Raw genomic sequence first — 17,830 nt, forward strand, 5'->3', positions numbered from 1 at the left:
CATTCACTGGTAAAGTATACTGATGCTGTAGAATGCAATGGTAAAAACATTTTTCAGAGCACCAAGCAACAGGTATGTATATTCTGCTTTAATACACTGAGTGAAAATTCCACATTTCCATATTGCACTTAGCTACTCGGGCCACATCAGTGTGAATGGCCATTTACTCCAATCAGGCTGAGGAAAGCATAAAAACATACGAATGCCATGGTTTTCTTCATCCCACATCATTCTGAAGTCTACAAACAAGCTTTGAAAGTCCTCAGGTACTGCAAAATCATACGTCCAGTGGAAAATCTAGGGCCAGATCTTTGGCTGCAGCCCATCCCAGCAGTTCCACTGACTCAGTCAGTTTACAGCAGCTGAGAAATCCTATAAACTCTTAGGATGAACATTTGCCAAATGATGATAAGCTAACGATTTGAGGTTACAGCAGCATTGTACACAACTTAATTGCAACTAATTTTACTGCAGTAACTGTAGCATGATGACTGCTGTTAAAGACGTGATTGCCCAAGCAAGAAATTTAAAAAACTGATCAGTTATGTATTTAAGTTAGGCTTCCTGGTGTTTTCAGATCCGTGTTCATGTTGCATACAGATGTCAAGGGAGTCTGTGCATAGGCAGCTGGGGCAAACCTAGGCCACTCCTGAGCCAAACTGACATTTCTAGAAATCCTCAAGGGTGAAGCTATGCACACACACCTGACATCATTTTAAAAATCTGGCAAGCAAATTAGGACAATATGGTGTAAATATAAACTGTATGTATGTGGCTTTATATGCACACAAAGTAGAATGAAATGCTATGCAACAAAAGTATAGGTAAATATTTATGGACAAGTAACTGGTTGCTTGTCTTTGATAGATCAATTTGTAAATGTTTTGTTTTCAGCCATCTCATGTTGTACAGAGCAGCCTCAGAAATCAACTGTTTTCACTCTTCGCTGACATAAAATTTCATGCAACAGTGCATCCTGGAATGATCCATACCAGTTCCTTAATACTGTGGGCAGATCATAACACTGTAACACTTTTAATAATACAATTCCAAAACCCCATAATAAATCAAACTTTGGGAGAGAGAAAGAAATTATTTAGCAATTATTGTTTCCCCCTGCCTCAAAGGCTGAGTTTTACTCTTGGTAATAAATAGAAGGTACACACTCTCCAGATTGTCTGTAACAATTCTGTGATGTATAATACTCAACACAATTGGTCTCTTCCTGTCTGCACATACAGTATCATTTCTGAACAAGTTAATAACGGGTTATACTGTATTTTTGTCTTGCCCAATATATATAGATACACCTTCAGCAGAATTTCTTCTCAATATTTATACTATTAATTGGACCAAATGACAAAATAAAAAAAGAAGAGGAGGAAGAAGAAGAAGAAGAAGAGAAGAAGAAAGGGAGCTTCCTTTACACTTGTGTCTGATGCTGGGTTTCCACAAATGGAATGTGAACATTTTCTAGGTTGAGTTCCTCCACGCTTTCAAAGTCACTCATGGCTACTTCGGAGTCATCAAAGCCGCAGCTGGCTGAGACATCAGAGGAGGAGGCATCTAGAGAGTTGTGCAAGGATAAGGGCATCTTACCTGCACTAACGTTTTCAGCTTCCTTTACACTTGTGTCTGATGCTGGGTTTCCACAAATGGAATGTGAACATTTTCTAGGTTGAGTTCCTCCACGCTTTCAAAGTCACTCATGGCTACTTCGGAGTCATCAAAGCCGCAGCTGGCTGAGACATCAGAGGAGGAGGCATCTAGAGAGTTGTGCAAGGATAAGGGCATCTTACCTGCACTAACGTTTTCTGTGTTCTGGCTTGGGCCAACAGCAAAAGTACTAAATTCATTCCCAGTTTGAGACCCTGTGGTGTCCGTCTCATGGGGGAACTGGTGAGGAGGAAGGTACTGGCTAGGGTGGAAGTGTGGCCGTCTCCTGCAATCAGGGCTGAGAGTACTTGCCATTGAGACTGGCTGCGAGGGTGGGAGGGTTTCATATTGGTCTGGATAATCCTCTGGAAGAGGAGGTGGTAATTGGTCCTGGCTTAAAAACTCCTCTTCATGAGGGGGAGGGTAGTCACTGTCAATGTCGTAGCCACCAAGGTAGTAATCTGTTTCCAGTTCTCTGGTACTGCCATGATGAGCTGAGCCTCCATCTGTCGTCTCAAAATTGGGTACTTCCTCAATGTCGGACAAGCGAGCACTTGGCATCCAGTCAGAGGTGTCCCAATGGTAAGCTGCAGCAGGAAAGAGAACCACAGTGCACTGTTAAGATGGGACCACAACTGAGAAGAGAGTCCTGCATGCACTTGCCTCTGAGCCCTCACAGCACATTCAAATCACAGCATGCGCCATAGGCCACTGACACAGGTCAGTCATGCTCTGACCAGAGGGGTAGAGAAGGAGAAAAAATTGCATTATGATGCTAATGCAAACAAGCAAAAAAAGCAAACATGGACACTCTGGCATTTCACTTTCTAGGATGCGACTGAGTTGTATTAGAAACTATGAGTCCAAGAAATCAAGATGACAAACAATGTCTGTATTACTGCTTTTCACAGTTAAATTGAAAAACATCTATAATCATAGTCAGCATGCTTATGGCATCACATTTCGCCTCCCCTTCCACATCCAATGACTTTGTCTCAAGAAAGAAAGTGTGCAAGCAAATAATTTGATTGACTGAGAACTGAATTTTGAAACAAAAAAATTGGCTGACTATTCTCATGCAGCTTTTGAACCCAACAGAATTCAAACAAAAGAGGACATGTGAAGCAGTTAAAAAAATAACCCCAAACAGATTAAATCAATGCCCTGCCCACCCCAGCCCAGTGTGACAGACAGAAAGTGTCCCAGAAAAATCACCTCTGTTGTAGTTCTGTCCTTGATCCATAACAGACACTGTCAGATACAAAGTGAAAAGTAAAAACTGGTAACTTGGAGCTTGTTACCAGCATTGTATTACATGTGAAAATACAAAACTCTGCATGCATATTTCTAAAGTACAGCTGCCTTGGTGTCATTTTAATAGGATTTTTAATTGCTCTTTATTTTAATGTACAAGATAAACTTGCCCGTCAAATGCAGACATACATAAAGAAATGGTTATGTCGTGTTTTATATTCCTTTTCTATCATATCTTAATTATTTACCTTCACTGAACAGATACGGAATTACATTAGAGCTGGAATTCTTAATACAAAAAAGGGCTATCCACCATCTCTACGGTTTATAATTGCAAAGTACATTTTTCTCTCACTTGTTGACTTTGAAACAGAAAAATAAGAATCTACCATTCTCAGGGCCGGTTCAAACAAATCTGGGCCCACCTGGGCTCAGATACCATGGTGATGGGCACGGTATAAGAACCTGAATAGAATAGAATACAAAGCCATTTAATGGGGCCATCAGCTACAATGCTCCACAACCCCACACCCACCTCCCACCTGCACTGCCATGCTAGCCAGTGGGGAGGGAGGCATTCCGGTATGGAGAGGGTGCAGGGATGGGGGAGAGAGAGCAAGGAAAGAGGTTTTATGTGAGACAAGAGCGGGGAATAAGCTGCAGCGTTTTCTAGATGGGTATGCTCTTGTTCAGCCACATGTTATTGGGCTTCATGCAAGAAGTCACTGGGCAAGGTCTCTGGATGGCATTGCTGGAGGTCTGGTAAGACAAACAGATCTTTACAGCATCACACTACATAACCTCTGGGGCTCAGACACATAGGAGGGCAAAGAAGACTATTCTCCAGGCATCCACCTACTAACACCTCACTTGCCCTTGCTTATCAACACATGGCGTATGTAGTGATGGCGATTTCTTCATCAGCTTGTTAGCCAGAGAGCAGCTCTCTACCTGCTCTGCATTAGCCTGGAGCAAGGAGGGCTGGGTCTACTGCAGGGTTAGCAGCAGTGTCTGAACCGGCCCTAATCACTCTTCTTCACTTCTCTCTTTTTTGTAGAGCGGATCTTGCTGTATTTGGGTCAGTGTAATGGTATTGCACCCGAGATGCGTCAGGGCCCTCCGAGCTGTGTGGTTCAGGATCCAGGAGAACCTCACTAATTTGCTGACTTGCACAACCCCCTGGCAGGTCCTTAGGGCAGGAACCCCATCCTCCCATGACTGTGGCAGTGATTCTGCCTGCCATGCACCTGGAACTCTGGCGTGGGTAATTATTCATCCCTTCCACCAGCTTTGCCACAGGGCAGACAAGAGTCACAAGTCTTATATAAGGAACTGGGAAGTGAGCAAAGCATTCTCACGGACAGCCTCTTGAAACTGCTGCCAGACTGACTTCTGACCTGTAAAGCAGGATGGGGAGCCAATGTGTTTGCTTAAGCTTTCCTTTAGGAAGGCAAGGGCATTTGCAGTGCCTGTGGTTTCTTTCCAAGGTTATTTTCTTCTTTTTGAGTGGGACTCTCTTTTTGTAATTAATGTTTGCTAGTTAATTTATTTGATAGTGAAAAGAATGGCATGCTTACTTTTTAGGAAATCAATAAATATACCATAGACAAATACTCAAGTGCCATCACTAGTTAGGAGTAAAAGTGTTTCTCAAAATTATTGTGATACTGGCTGAAGAAAAAAATATATCAGTCATTTCACAAAATTTACATAATCATCTTTAAGTATTATCCAGTCTGGATTAGCTGAAGTCTGAAAAATATGGCTTGAATCTGCTAAAGACAGATGGAATTTTGGATTTGTGGATAACTTGAGCTGATGTTGAGTTGAAATTTTCCCAAGGATAGGATAAATGTTGTAAAAATAAATAGAAGTAATGTTTATCTATGATACACCACATTTCCTCAGTGCTTTACAGAAAAGAAAAATACCGATATTCCTGTTTACATGTAGGGAACTCAGTTCACTTACAACATGATGTGCCTGTCATTACCCTGGAGTTCAGGGGAAGAGGTGGGTGTTGGGTCCTTGGTCCACACTCCCATTCAATGGGCACATCAACCCCAGGAGGAAGTCAGGCTGCCTTGCTACATGGCATCCATGGAGCTGTGTCTACACATTTTCTATTTGACAGGGGTACCTGGGAGAAACCAGCCACCTGCCTACCACCACTTTGCTCCTCTCCTTTTGATCCCAGTGGAGTGCACAGCTCTACTGTAGCATGGGATACGTTACAGCCTTCCTGTGTCATCATCTGTTTCCCAGTCTCTGCAGCAAGTTTAAACTCAGTGATATGGCTTCATTATCAACCTAATCTTTACTCTGAAGGCAATGGGAATAAACAAGCAAAAACATTGACTTGAACAGAAGAGCATGAAGACTTGACACCTTTTCTACCACCTCCAATTACCCACAGGTATTCTGTGGCAGATTCCTCTGGCATTTTCATGTTTGCTGGTGAACATGCTGATCTGCAAAACCCAATCCCTGCCACAGGTTTGCTGGTCAGTGTAGATTAGTGAGGTTCTGCTGGAATGTTTCACAATGAAAACAGGAAGCATTGTTGCATAACAAGAAAGAAAAAAATTTAAATACCTTCATTTTCTATAGTGTCAACTACATTGTTGACAAGCTGTATGACAGTCACTATGGAAGCTTGCAGGGGAGGGAAAGCAGAAAATAAAGGGAGGGGAAGTACAGCTTCAGGTTAGTATTTTCAACACACATCATTATGTTACCACAATAAATTCTCTCAAACAGACAGAACTGACACTGAAAAAAAAAAGAGGCTGCTGACCAGTGCTTGATTTATGCAGTGGGTTGCAGGACATTTCATTTCAGATAATCCCATACATTTTCAGAGTGGAGATAAATTCCAAACCAGCATTTCCAGAAAGGCATATGGGATGATGTGTATCACCTCATAAATTCAAGCAGACCGGCCAGCTGATTCAATTAACCAAAGCAGTATCTTGTCTACCTGACACTAATTTCTAATTCATTCTTGCTTAGAGGTCTCCAGAGATGGTGCCATGTGCTCCAAGGATCATTATCTTTTAGACCGTCACACTATCAGAAACGGTGTTAAACTCAATCTATTTCCTAAGAGGAATGTTTTACTTATTTACTGTTTGTGCCACACTGAGTAATACCTCTGGGATTTTAAGCAGCACAGCTATAATTAGCAGGACATATCAAAGTAACTTTGGTTCAAATTTTGATCTGTGTTTGACAGAATAGTTTAACAAAAGCTTTGCATACTCTCTGCAGGCATTTTACCAAAATATACTTTTCCCTTGAAATTATTAGTATCAATTTTGTGGTTGTTTAACATGGAGGCCTACAATGTATGGCCCTCTAGATGATCTGCATTTTGCACCACCTAATACCCTTGCCTCTGAGGACATGAAATAAACCACACCAAAAACAGAGGGAAACCTCTGGTTCAGTGAGCACTGGATCCATCCCTTTTGTCTTATGAGAAAACAAATTGCTTCAGACCAGGCTAAGAAGGGGACCAGAAACACTGAGCAAGACATGCTTTTTTGTTTCACACAGCCAACAGACTTAGAGGTCACAAGAAACATGCTAATACTAGCAGTACAAATATATGCTGATTATTTTCACATCTTTGTTAAATTTTGGGCATGGGATCAGGGATATCATCAAATTTCCTCAGTGCTTGTGAAGGCTTGGCAAAAAAATCCTTAAAAACTAAAGCAACCGTGTTCTATGTCTATGTACAGCATGTGTATGCCATCAACAGCATTGGATATTGTACAAAGGAAACTTGTACTGGCTAATGCATAATAAGCATTAGAGAAAAATAAAGGACTCCATGTAATAAGCTGCTGTGTGGCTGGGAAAAGAGATGGAGGGCAGCTGTAAACTCTAAGAGGAGAACAACTGAGAGTGAAAAACAGAAGGTCAAAACACAGGGCCAGCACAGTCTTCACTGTAACTAAGAGTTGGCTCTGGTGGGAGCTGAGCAAAGCATGTTCATGGAAAGGAGGGAAACTCCTATCCCATACAGCCTCACCCAAGTCAATATCTAAATACAGCGCTGCTCAGATTTTTGCTTTTTGATCATAAAAAAATACTGCTAACTACTCTCAGCAAGACTAGGGGTGCTGAACAATTTAAATGCAGCAGAAATGAGTTGGGGAAAAAAGAAGTAAGTTCAAAATCACACCCAGAAAGAGTTTTCATGGTAAGACAAGTCCTATCTGACCCAGCAAGACAAGGCTCCAAGCACCCTGGAGAGGGTGAGTGGAGGCTGCCTGCACCTGATACAAACTGAAAAGCGTAGGACTGTCTGCACCTCCAGCAGGATGTGTCCCAGTGCTTCACTGATGCAAATCAGGTTTCCCCAGTCAGATGTGACTCCCCAGTTTCTCAAGGCAGTGTCAGCACAGCCATTACTACATCAGAGTGACAGAAGCCTGTCCCCTCTGCCAGACATTTGAGAAGCTGGCAGCATTGCTCCTGGCTTTGGAGGAAGGGGTTTGGAGAATAAGCCACGGTCCTGTCTCCCCAAAGTGTGGATGCTGAACTACATTTGTTGTGGTTTCACTGACAACCTTTTAACCTTTGCAGGTATGCCAGGCAGAAAGAATTAAAACAACAGGAAGAGGAAGGATTTATGGCTTCAGGGGAGTTATTTGTTAGCCCTTAAGTACATGCATGTGAGCATGTATATGCTTATTTATGCCTGAATTTGTATTTTAGACTCTCTCACTACAAACCTTCCCTCCTGCTTCAAGAAAACTGGAGTGTGTGGTCTTGCATTGACCTCTGCAAATGACTCAGATGATATAAGTTTCTTCCCTTATTCTCCCTGAAGATATGAATTTGCTAGGATCCTGAACTAGAATTGCTGTCTCTAAGGGCTGTACTTTAAATGCAGCTTTCACAAAAGATTAGTGGGCACACAAGGTGCACTCCAGCTTCTGTGGGAACTGGGTCACTGATTTAAATGGGGGCAGGAGCAGGAGCTTGAAATGTCTAATTAGAATTTGGGAGATATAAAAAGTAACAACATACAATAAATGCCCACCTGAAAAATTATTCTAAAAGTAATTATAATGTAAGCATATATCATTAAATAATATTTATTCTAAAAAAATGCTCAAGTGGTTTCTTGGGTGCAGGGGCAGAAAAGCATTGAGAAGTTTGACAAAAACAATCATGATGCTTCAGCCACAGCTGAACCAAAAGGAACTGTGAGTGCATGTTGCTTTCCATGCTTTTTCCAACGTTTCAGAGTACCTAGAGAAAAGCTGCATGACTTGACTAAGGAACTGAGTCTCCAGGCAGTTCATTAACTGGCAGCTGAGGAAACCAAGTACAATTTCTTGGTGTTAGTCTTTTCCTGTGTATCTGAATGAGGTTTCCCTGACATCCACCATCCCTTCCCAGAAGAAACATCTTGTCTTTTCTCAGACTCACGGCTCAACATACATGGGCCATGGCAACAAAAGTTTGGTCTGACTTTGTGGGCCACTTTCAGGCTTTGTATGGCTCTGCCTGTGCCACCCATTGAGATAATGATGTAGGACATGAGAGCAGGCACTGAACATGGACTGAGCAAGAATTTAATGGTGCTCGATTGTTTGCTGAGCTGTCACTGCCAGGGAGAAGCCTGGGGACTGGTTCATTCACTCATTGTTACTGCTGAGCATGAGCAGAGTCTTGTTGGGACCATGAATGAGACCTTGAAAATGGCACAAAAATTCCTTTCATTTGATTGATGAAACATGAAAACACAAGAGTCATGCTCTTCTAAGAGTTAAAATGATATAAATTCTAAGTTTCACTTGCACCTTATAAGTCAACTTATATCTTGGCAATGGGACCCTGCTGTATCATACCTCTAATTCACTGCAAGGCTTGGTCCTGATACAACAGCTCCTAGCATCAATATTTTTACTATGTTCCTATAATTTGGCAAAGGGACACAAAGCGAGGGTTTGAAACCAGGACTTTCTGACTTCCAGCATCATTAAAAGATTTCGAGATGTCATAGAAATATTTTTAATAATATTAGAAAGAGAGCTAAATAGCTTCCCCCCCCCCCAGCATAATAAAGATTAAACCATTTCTTACCATTATCATCACCGGAATCAGACTGGAAGGAGCTGAGGGACTGTACTTCTGAGTTGCTGCCTTTATTACTTCCTGAAAAACAGGTCACTTCTTCAGCGTCATCAACCCCTTTACCTTCATTAACAGCAAAAACAAAGCAAAATGGTACTCTCTAGGTATGCACATTTGTCTGTTTCTACCATGGACACATTTAAATTCTGCCTTCTATTATTTTTGTCAGAACAAAATTATTTCCTTCAGGCAGAGGAAATGACCTATTTGCCAAGAAGGCAGCTGATGAAGTCACCTATACTTTTGAAGTGTTTGAAGCCCAAAGAGTCTTTCAAGTGGCTGACAGCACTGTAATCAAGGAAGAAACATCTGTATTCAGTATTGCGTTTTTAGATGACATGTAGTCTCAACAGCAAAGAAACTGATGACTTAAAGAATGTGGTATAAACAGCTTATACATGAGATTACAGTTACATTTATCTTTACTGTTCATTTCCTAATTTGAGAGCCTCATTAAAGGCTCATTCAATGCTCAATAAAGTTATTGTGCATCTTGTTATTCATATCAGTGGCCCTTGGATCAGATTTTAATAGCTCCATCACTGATATATAATAGATTATGCTTCAATTTACATTGCTGTTCATCAGGGACATTCAGTCTTGACAACTCTGTTGTTCAGAAATGTAACTGCAACCTATGGTATAAATTCTCCTGTAATTAAACACATATGAATAAATGCATTCACATACACATTATATGAGTGATAATCAGGAACACAAAGTTATTCTCCATAGTAAGCACTGAGAGAGATACCTGAGCTAATTACAAATGAAGAAGCTCAGGTGCTACAAACATGGAAGTACGGCTCTCCACCTGCTAGCTGTAGATATTTCTACCCAGCATGGTGCACCTCCATACAAGAAGGGCTGATTTGCTCCTGCTGAGAAGCAGGATATGTAGTGGATGGATTGAGTGCTGCAGTAACGAAGCGGTGCTGCTTCCCACTCCTTGGCAGCTGAGGTCCGTCTCCATGGTGTGGCCTCATGCTGTGCAGAAATTTATAGATAGCAGCAATATCTGCCACAGAAACCCCAGGAGAATACAGGGCAAAGCATGTATGGTGGCTGGCATGCTGATGCTTTAAATCAGCATAACTATATTTAATGGTTTAAAAGGTCAACCACAACACAACTCTGAAATGCAGCCCAAATAAATGAAAATTCATTCCCTGGTTTTCACTAGAAGACCTTAGCCAATGTGCTGCTTTAGATCAAAATGTGTGGGCCAGGGCACAAGCACAGAATAATAAAATCATTAAGGTTGGAAAAACCCTCCAAGATCATTGAGTCCAGCCTTTGACTGAACACTACCATACCAACTAAACCACATCCCTAAGTGCCATGTACAATAATTTCTTGAACATTTCCATGGATGGTGACTCCACCACCTCCCTGGGCAGCCTGTTCCAAGGCTTAACTACCCTTTCAGTCCAAAAATTATTCCTGATGTCCAACCTGAACCTCCCCTGGCACAGCTTGATGCTGTCCTCTTATCCTGTGGCTAGTTGGCTGGGAAAAGAGGCCAACCCCTATCTTGCTACAACCTCCTTAAAGGCAGTGATATATTCCTCTCTCTATTCCTTAGTTCCTATTGCTTAAAACTACAGGACTATGAAACTTTCTAGACCATGTAGTTTTACTCGGCAGTTTTGGTTAATGCTGTGTTGTGATGGGGTTGAAGATCATGGAATCACAGAAAGGTTTGGGTTGGAAGGTACCTTAAAGATCATCTAGTTCCAACTCCACTGCCCTGGGCAGGGAACCTTCCACCAGACCAAGGTACTCAGAGCGTTCCAACTCCCCTGGGCAGGGAACCTTCCACCAGACCAAGGTACTCAGAGCCCCATCCAACCTGGCCCTCAACACTTCAGCGATGGGACAGTCACAGCCACTCTGGGCAACCTGTTCCAGTGCCTTACCACTCTCACAGTAAAGAACTTCTTCCTAATATCTAATCTAAACCTAGATTCCTTCAGCTTAAGGCCATTGCCCCTTGCCATATCACTGCAGGGAACCTTCCACCAGACCAAGGTACTCAGAGCCCCATCCAACCTGGCCCTCAACACTTCAGCGATGGGACAGTCACAGCCACTCTGGGCAACCTGTTCCAGTGCCTTACCACTCTCACAGTAAAGAACTTCTTCCTAATATCTAATCTAAACCTAGATTCCTTCAGCTTAAGGCCATTGCCCCTTGCCATATCACTACATGCCATTGTGAAACGTCCCTCTCCAGTCGGTCCATGACATGTTCTGACTTGCAAGGATGGATGACATAGGGCCCCAACTCTGTCCCATCAAACTGGTATTTCCTGCTATGACAGAATATGTGAAGTTTGTTGCGTCTCCAGCAACTTGTTCAGCAATGGAGGGAGCACTGTGTTATCAGGTGAGAAACCATCAGAGTACAAATAGGGTAAGCATGGGGATTAGCAATTTTGTGATGACTCTGATACTGAATGCAGATGGGAATGCAACGGACTGAAAAGCTGATCCTATAAGCAGTGCATGATTTTCTGCTTCACTTCACAGACACTGGAAGTAGAGAATATCAGTTCATTTGTCCTTGCTGCAAAACAGGATTGCTTCTTGCAGAAGGTTTAAATGCTTTTAACTCCCTTGGGAGACAAATGACCTGAACCTAGCTGAACTTATATTTGAGAATTTTGCCCCATATTATTTTTTCCCAACAGAAAGATGATTGCAATGTATCACTTTAAGAACTAATGTTCAAGCAGTTACTCACATGTGCTTTCTGAACAAGTGAAATAAATGCATTTAGTCATGCTTAATGCATATAAGTAGAGCTTTTATATGCCTTGTTTAATTAAATCCTTTCAAAATTAAACCAAATCACTTCTTGGAGAAATGTAACAATTCACATGTATTACGTTGGATCATTAAGAATACTTGTGCCAGTGTACCTGCTGTACCCTGAAGGCAACCCTTACCTATGGTAGGGAAGAATGAGACTGGCATGCAGCAGTACTTACTTTCTGTCCCAGCATCCCAAGTGCTCTTCCTGATGGAGTCACAGTCAGAGCGACAGGGAGACACGGCAGGCAAGTTTGGAGCTACACTGCACACCACCACTCCTCTCCTGGCTGTCAGTATTCGAGGGGACTCAGGATGAAACGTTGTCATCTCCTGGTGCTCTACACCAAGCCCATCCACTATCTTGTCCAGGTTATTCCGTGAGTCACTCTGGAAGCATGGGGTATAGGCCATGGGCCTCACTGGGACCTGTGGAGGCCCAACCTCTTGGTAGATATTTCTGCTGTCTCCACTGTTCCTGATGTTCTTGAACTGGATGCCATTGCTCTTGTTGAGCAGGGCAGCAGTAGCCGGATCCTGTACAAGCGTGATGTTGTTGCGGGAATAGTTCTTCCTGAAAACTTTCTTGCGGAAAATGATGAAAAGGACGATCAACACGAATATGACAAACAGGACCACGGCTATTCCTATCAGTTCCTCCTTGCCAACGTACGAATGCCCAGCTTGTATATTGGGAACCACCACGGGGCGAAGACCACAGTATTGACCCACATAGCCAGGAGTGCAGTTACACAGAAATGAACCAAATATGTTGACACAGGAGCCACCATTTTCACATTCTTCTCTTTCACACTCGTTGATGTCTTCTTCACACCTTAAAATAAGAAGAGTTTGGAGTTTGGAGAACATCTAGCAAATAATCCAGCTTGTGCATGATGACTTATCTTGTCAAAGTCATGCCATTAGTTAACACCTTGCTGGTACATAGTAAATGATCTTATTATTAGCATATTATTTAAAGGTATTAATTTTTTCCAACAGCTATTCCATGGGGGTATTTTTAAGACAATAAAATGGAAACATCAAGAAGGAAGTAAGAGTTTAAAGCATCTGACCAGAAAAGGCTCCTTGACCCCGAAGAGTCTCACTGAATGTAACAGAGAGTCTCTGCTTTTTTATATTGTTTTTGGACTACCACATGGGATTCAATACAAAATATTTGGAGGATTCAAGGAGAAGATAGTTGAGAAAAAATATAGCAAAACCATCAGTGTACTTATTTAAAAGAAGAGAAGATTATACTGTAAAATTATTTAGGGCTGGAGATGAAATGAGCAAATGTTAGAGAGAAAGGGAAAAAAGAATAGGAAACCTAAAGAAAGACAAGAATTGGAAAGAACAAGAGGTGATAAAACACACCGCAAAAAGTACAAACAGTAGACAAACCAGATGAGAAAAAAGCATGGTGATGGGGGATTTTCTGTGTCTATACCAAGTATATGATCAAGGCAGGGATTTTTAAAAATGAATGCAATAAATTAGCCTTTTATGTCAGGCTAAGGTGACTAAGTAATTGATCCATTTTCAAAACAAAGATTACATAGCAGCTTCCACAGGTTTAATGGGATTGCTCAAAAAGCTGCCAACACTTAGGTATATGTCAGTGAAAACTGTCTGGAGATAACATCCTGAACAAACAATATAGGAGGCTAAGTTCAGTAAAACATTTCTGAGCAAGTCTCATGAATTTCTCAGTTGTCATTAGCTTAGACTTGAAATAAGCACTATTTGGGATTATTTTTTGTGAGGTGAATCATAGCCTTTGGGTACAATATGCTTGATCAAAAAGCCCCCCAACACTGAATCAAAAGTCTCCTGTTGCCCACCTGGGGAGGGATACTTACGTTACTCCCGTCAGGCCATTTTTGCAGTTGCAGATGAAAGCGTTGCCGATGGGATCACAAGAGCCTCCGTTCCGGCAGGGATTTGGGAAGCAGGCTGTGATCTCTGACTCACAATTCCTTCCTGTAAACTGGGAGAGGCAATTGCAAAGGTAGCCTAGGAGGTGAGGGACAGAGAAAGGGAAATTAGAATCTGACCACTGAGTCTCTCTAGAAGCAAGGGGACCCATTTGGTTGCTTTACACCAAAAAATACATTGTACTGTGCTGGGAAAGGGATGCTTATACTCATTCTGGTCTGTCCATGTGGTCAGCGCTAATGCTAATCAAGAGTTTGTTTATCTGGGATGTCCAGGCATTTGCTGCTCATGTCTACAGCCAGGGACCAGAGGAACTGGTGCAGCCCAGACCACCCTAATTGTCATGGAATCATCAAGGTTGGAAGAGACCTTTAAGATCATCAAGTCCAACTGCCAACCTAGCACTACCACTGTAACCCCTAAACCACTAAACCATATCATGATTCATATAAGAATAAATGTCCATGAACAACTTTGGTAACAAAAAATATTCTAGATCAAGGATGCATTTCCCAACATTTTTCAAAATACAGACCATATTTGCTGATACCGGCAGCCCAGACTACTTTTGGGGCTTCACTGAAGAACAAATACATCAGCTGAGAGATTTTCCACATCTCCCCTTCACAAGGATGATACAGTAGCAATGTGACAGTAACAAAACACCATTGTCATACAGTCCATCACCCAGGCAGTAACTATAAACTTCAGAATACACGCTGACCTGGACAATGCCAGCCATAATCAGAGATGATTTTGTGCTGTGTGTGCTATCAAAAGTCTGATTAATCATCGGCTGCAAAACATCAGACATAACACCACTCAAGTGCAGTGGGACCCTATCAAGGATCAAAGTCCTATTTCTATGCTTTTTGTCAACACAGGAGCAACATCAAAATTTAAAAAACAGTTTTGAAATGCATCAGTTCACCCTGCCAAGTATCAAGTGACAAACCTCTTTACTTTTTTTCCTCTCCTTGTGATTTCATATGGCACAATGCTATTAATAAAACCTTTATTTAAGGTCACAAAGAAATCCAATGAGGATCCAGCATCTCTTTATGTTGTGAACTGGATATGGAAATGTGAAAAGAGCAAGGAACACGTAGGTGGTGAAAATGATTAGATGGCTAAGTCAGTCCCTGGGATGAAAAGACTCCTAGATTAGAGTCATTGAACTAGGAAAAGTTTCCTGGACGTCTGTAAAATAACTTTGGCTGATCATTTGAAAAACTCCTTACACAATCCAAATGTCCCAAATAGATGTACAGGCAAGGTTCAAGCTCCAGTTGAGGGGTTCACATACTTACTGAATATAGCATATTAAGCAGCTGGAACAAGGAACCTTCCTACCATTAATACTGCTGGAGTTAGAGCTGAAATGGTTGAGTGCAACTCAATTAAGTGTCAAAATTATGGGAGATCAACTGATGCAGTGGAAATATCATCTCTCAGTAGTGAGCCTTTTAAACATATTTTGAAAAACTTTCTATATCTATACATCTGGTAAAAAATAAAATACTTCTTGTAAAAGACACTCATTCAGCAAACATGTCAGGAATTTCCAGCACAGTTACAAGGAAAAGAATTTCATGGAAACAATATGGAAAAGCCCAGTGGAGGCATAAGTCAAAAACAATTCCGCATTAGACTCCCGCATCTTTTATGTCCTATCCAGTTCAATTTGCCCTGTTCCGTTACTCTAATTGAATTCTTTCATGGGGACAGGCTTTTGAGAACAAACTTGGAACCAAACTTACTGGTGTACTCAGTCAAGAGTCCAATCCTATTTAATTGAAGATAAATGAAATAGATACTCAACTATCATGCTGTTTCATTGTCAGAGCAGAAGCACTGCTGTTTTCAAGGTTGCAGAGTCAAGAAGATAAATTATTCAACTTTCAGGCTTCCTAGAAAGCACATTTAGTTGGCATCAGCAAGATGGGATTATTTCTTTTTGCATCTTATAAATATCTCACTCAGACAATGCGAACAGCTTTCTGGATCTGTGGAGATCTGGGACTGAGGAATTACAAACCTGTGACCGTAGGTAGAATTCACAGCATGAATAAATAAGGCTGTTTCAGTGCTTCATTTTATGACTGAACAGTGACATCTATAGTTCAAAATTTACAGTAATGTTTTTTATGGTCTCAATGAGTTTAAGTGAAATGAAAATGTTAAAATTCAAATATGAAACATTTTATTCATAATCGATTGTGTTGCCTTATATAACAGCAGGATATATATGTTATTCTATTTGTTAGCTGATGTTTTGAACATCAATAACTTTAAAGTGGCATTAAAAGCTAACTTTCTGTTGTTTTTAACCAAGTTGCTAGGTGCTTGTAAGACAAAACCTTCGAATCACTTTGTTTTCATGTCTTATGTTTGTTTTAGCTAAGTTGCAGGTTCTCACTCTGTAACATATTCTATTTACATTTATTCATTACGGAAAATTTAAGAAGCATTGATTTGATTAAAAAATACTTTTACCACCGAGTATAAAAGGAACAGGGATTTATGCATTTTAAACTAAGAGGATATGAAACTGAATGCTCCAGATGGGTCAGAGTCCTGTTTGGCAATGTATAAATGAACAAAAATGAAGAGTGTGCTTCTGAAAGCCTACATTTTACACTGAACTTGATCTAATTATGGTGGAACATAGTCAGATATTAGAAGACTGAAGCATTCACCATCATCTAAGGATCAAAAGTAGAGATAAAAAAGGCACTAAAACAAGACAGTATTAAATTACCATATTTATCACTGACTTTTCCTCTCACTGGAAGCAGTGCCATACACCCGCCAAGTCTGAGCCACTGGCAAAAGACACAATTTTTCTGTGACACACATGCTGAGAGCTGTAGAGTGTTCACCCAGGAGGTCTCCAACACAGCAAAGCATATATCAAAATTCATGAGTAGGGAAGTGAAGAGCTGATATGATGGCTCAGTACACAGTATATATCGTCTTGGCCAGCAGACTTGCCAGACCTCTAATCCTTCTCCAAACCTCTCAGCAGAGGCTGTCATTTTGCCTGCTAATGCATGTTTTAGCCACATGGCCGTGGACAAAGGTCAATTGGTTAGGAGTGCATCTTGGGTTTAACAAATAATTTTTATTATACTTTTGATTTAATATTCCAGTAATGTATCATGCATTTCTTCCCTCCCATTTGACAAAAGAATGGCAAGCAAACTTCTCACATGCAAGGACAATAAAGCTGAAGAAAAGGCTCAGTGCCCTGCCCTCTTAGCAGGGGATGAAAAAACCCTTTAAAGCAAGGTAGGGCTTGATCCTGTTCACAATGAAGGCCCCAGAAGACTTGGAAATTCATCAGCATTGAAGATCATACAGTCCATCTGAGTTTCCACCAAGAGATAAGAATATTTCATTTTGCACAATGATGGTGGAAAATGTTGATCTGCATTCTCCAATGCACCAAATTTCTACCAAGGGTACCAGTAGAAAAAGATATAAAGCTCAGGAAAACAGCTCTGCAGTGCTGCTAGGGTGGGACCAGAACACCCACAGCATGTGCCACAGTTGTCTGGTCCAATAGCTCACCTAAAAGCAACAATAAACTATGAGCAATGATACAGCTGTTTTAGGCTGTGTCTACACTAACAAGCAAGCAACAGCTGTGGGTCTGTTGAGCAAAACGGTTAGTGCAGCACCCTCACTGCACATGATACAGGGCCTTGGGATCAGTTAGCTGCATGCCTGGTGCATGTCTTCCAGCTCAGCCTGGTCCTGCCCTCTGATACATCCTTCATCTCTCCACAGTGGGAATTGAAGCACAGAGAGAGGGGAAGATCAGAAGATTCACATCAAAGTTCATTCATGACCTAAAACATTGTGTAGACACAGCCCTTTCCTGCTTACACAGAGTCTTGGGCTTACTGGTTGTTTTATAAGACTTCTCTCATGCTCCTCCACTAATCTGACTCTTCTCTATGTAGCTAAATCCGACCTTCTCACTTTGACTCCAACAGCTTCTCTTA

At 41.4% G+C, this 17,830-nt stretch overlaps 1 protein-coding gene across 1 annotated transcript in view; it reads right to left on the reverse strand.

Moving 5' to 3' along the window:
* Window positions 1-1,623: 1,623 nt before the first annotated feature.
* Window positions 1,624-17,830, reverse strand: part of LOC103798144 (protocadherin Fat 3-like) — a gene marked incomplete at its 5' end in the record, with an annotated part of 49,253 nt that continues 33,046 nt past the window's right edge. Inside the window, 6 exons of the mRNA XM_009070390.1 lie at window positions 1,624-2,243; window positions 2,872-2,907; window positions 5,506-5,565; window positions 9,016-9,087; window positions 12,059-12,714; window positions 13,745-13,898. Coding sequence (XP_009068638.1) covers window positions 1,624-2,243; window positions 2,872-2,907; window positions 5,506-5,565; window positions 9,016-9,087; window positions 12,059-12,714; window positions 13,745-13,898 — 1,598 coding nt within the window. The remainder of the gene's footprint in view (window positions 2,244-2,871; window positions 2,908-5,505; window positions 5,566-9,015; window positions 9,088-12,058; window positions 12,715-13,744; window positions 13,899-17,830) is intronic.

This window comes from Acanthisitta chloris, unplaced genomic scaffold (assembly GCF_000695815.1).
Source record: "Acanthisitta chloris isolate BGI_N310 unplaced genomic scaffold, ASM69581v1 scaffold1082, whole genome shotgun sequence".
NCBI lineage: Eukaryota > Metazoa > Chordata > Aves > Passeriformes > Acanthisittidae > Acanthisitta > Acanthisitta chloris.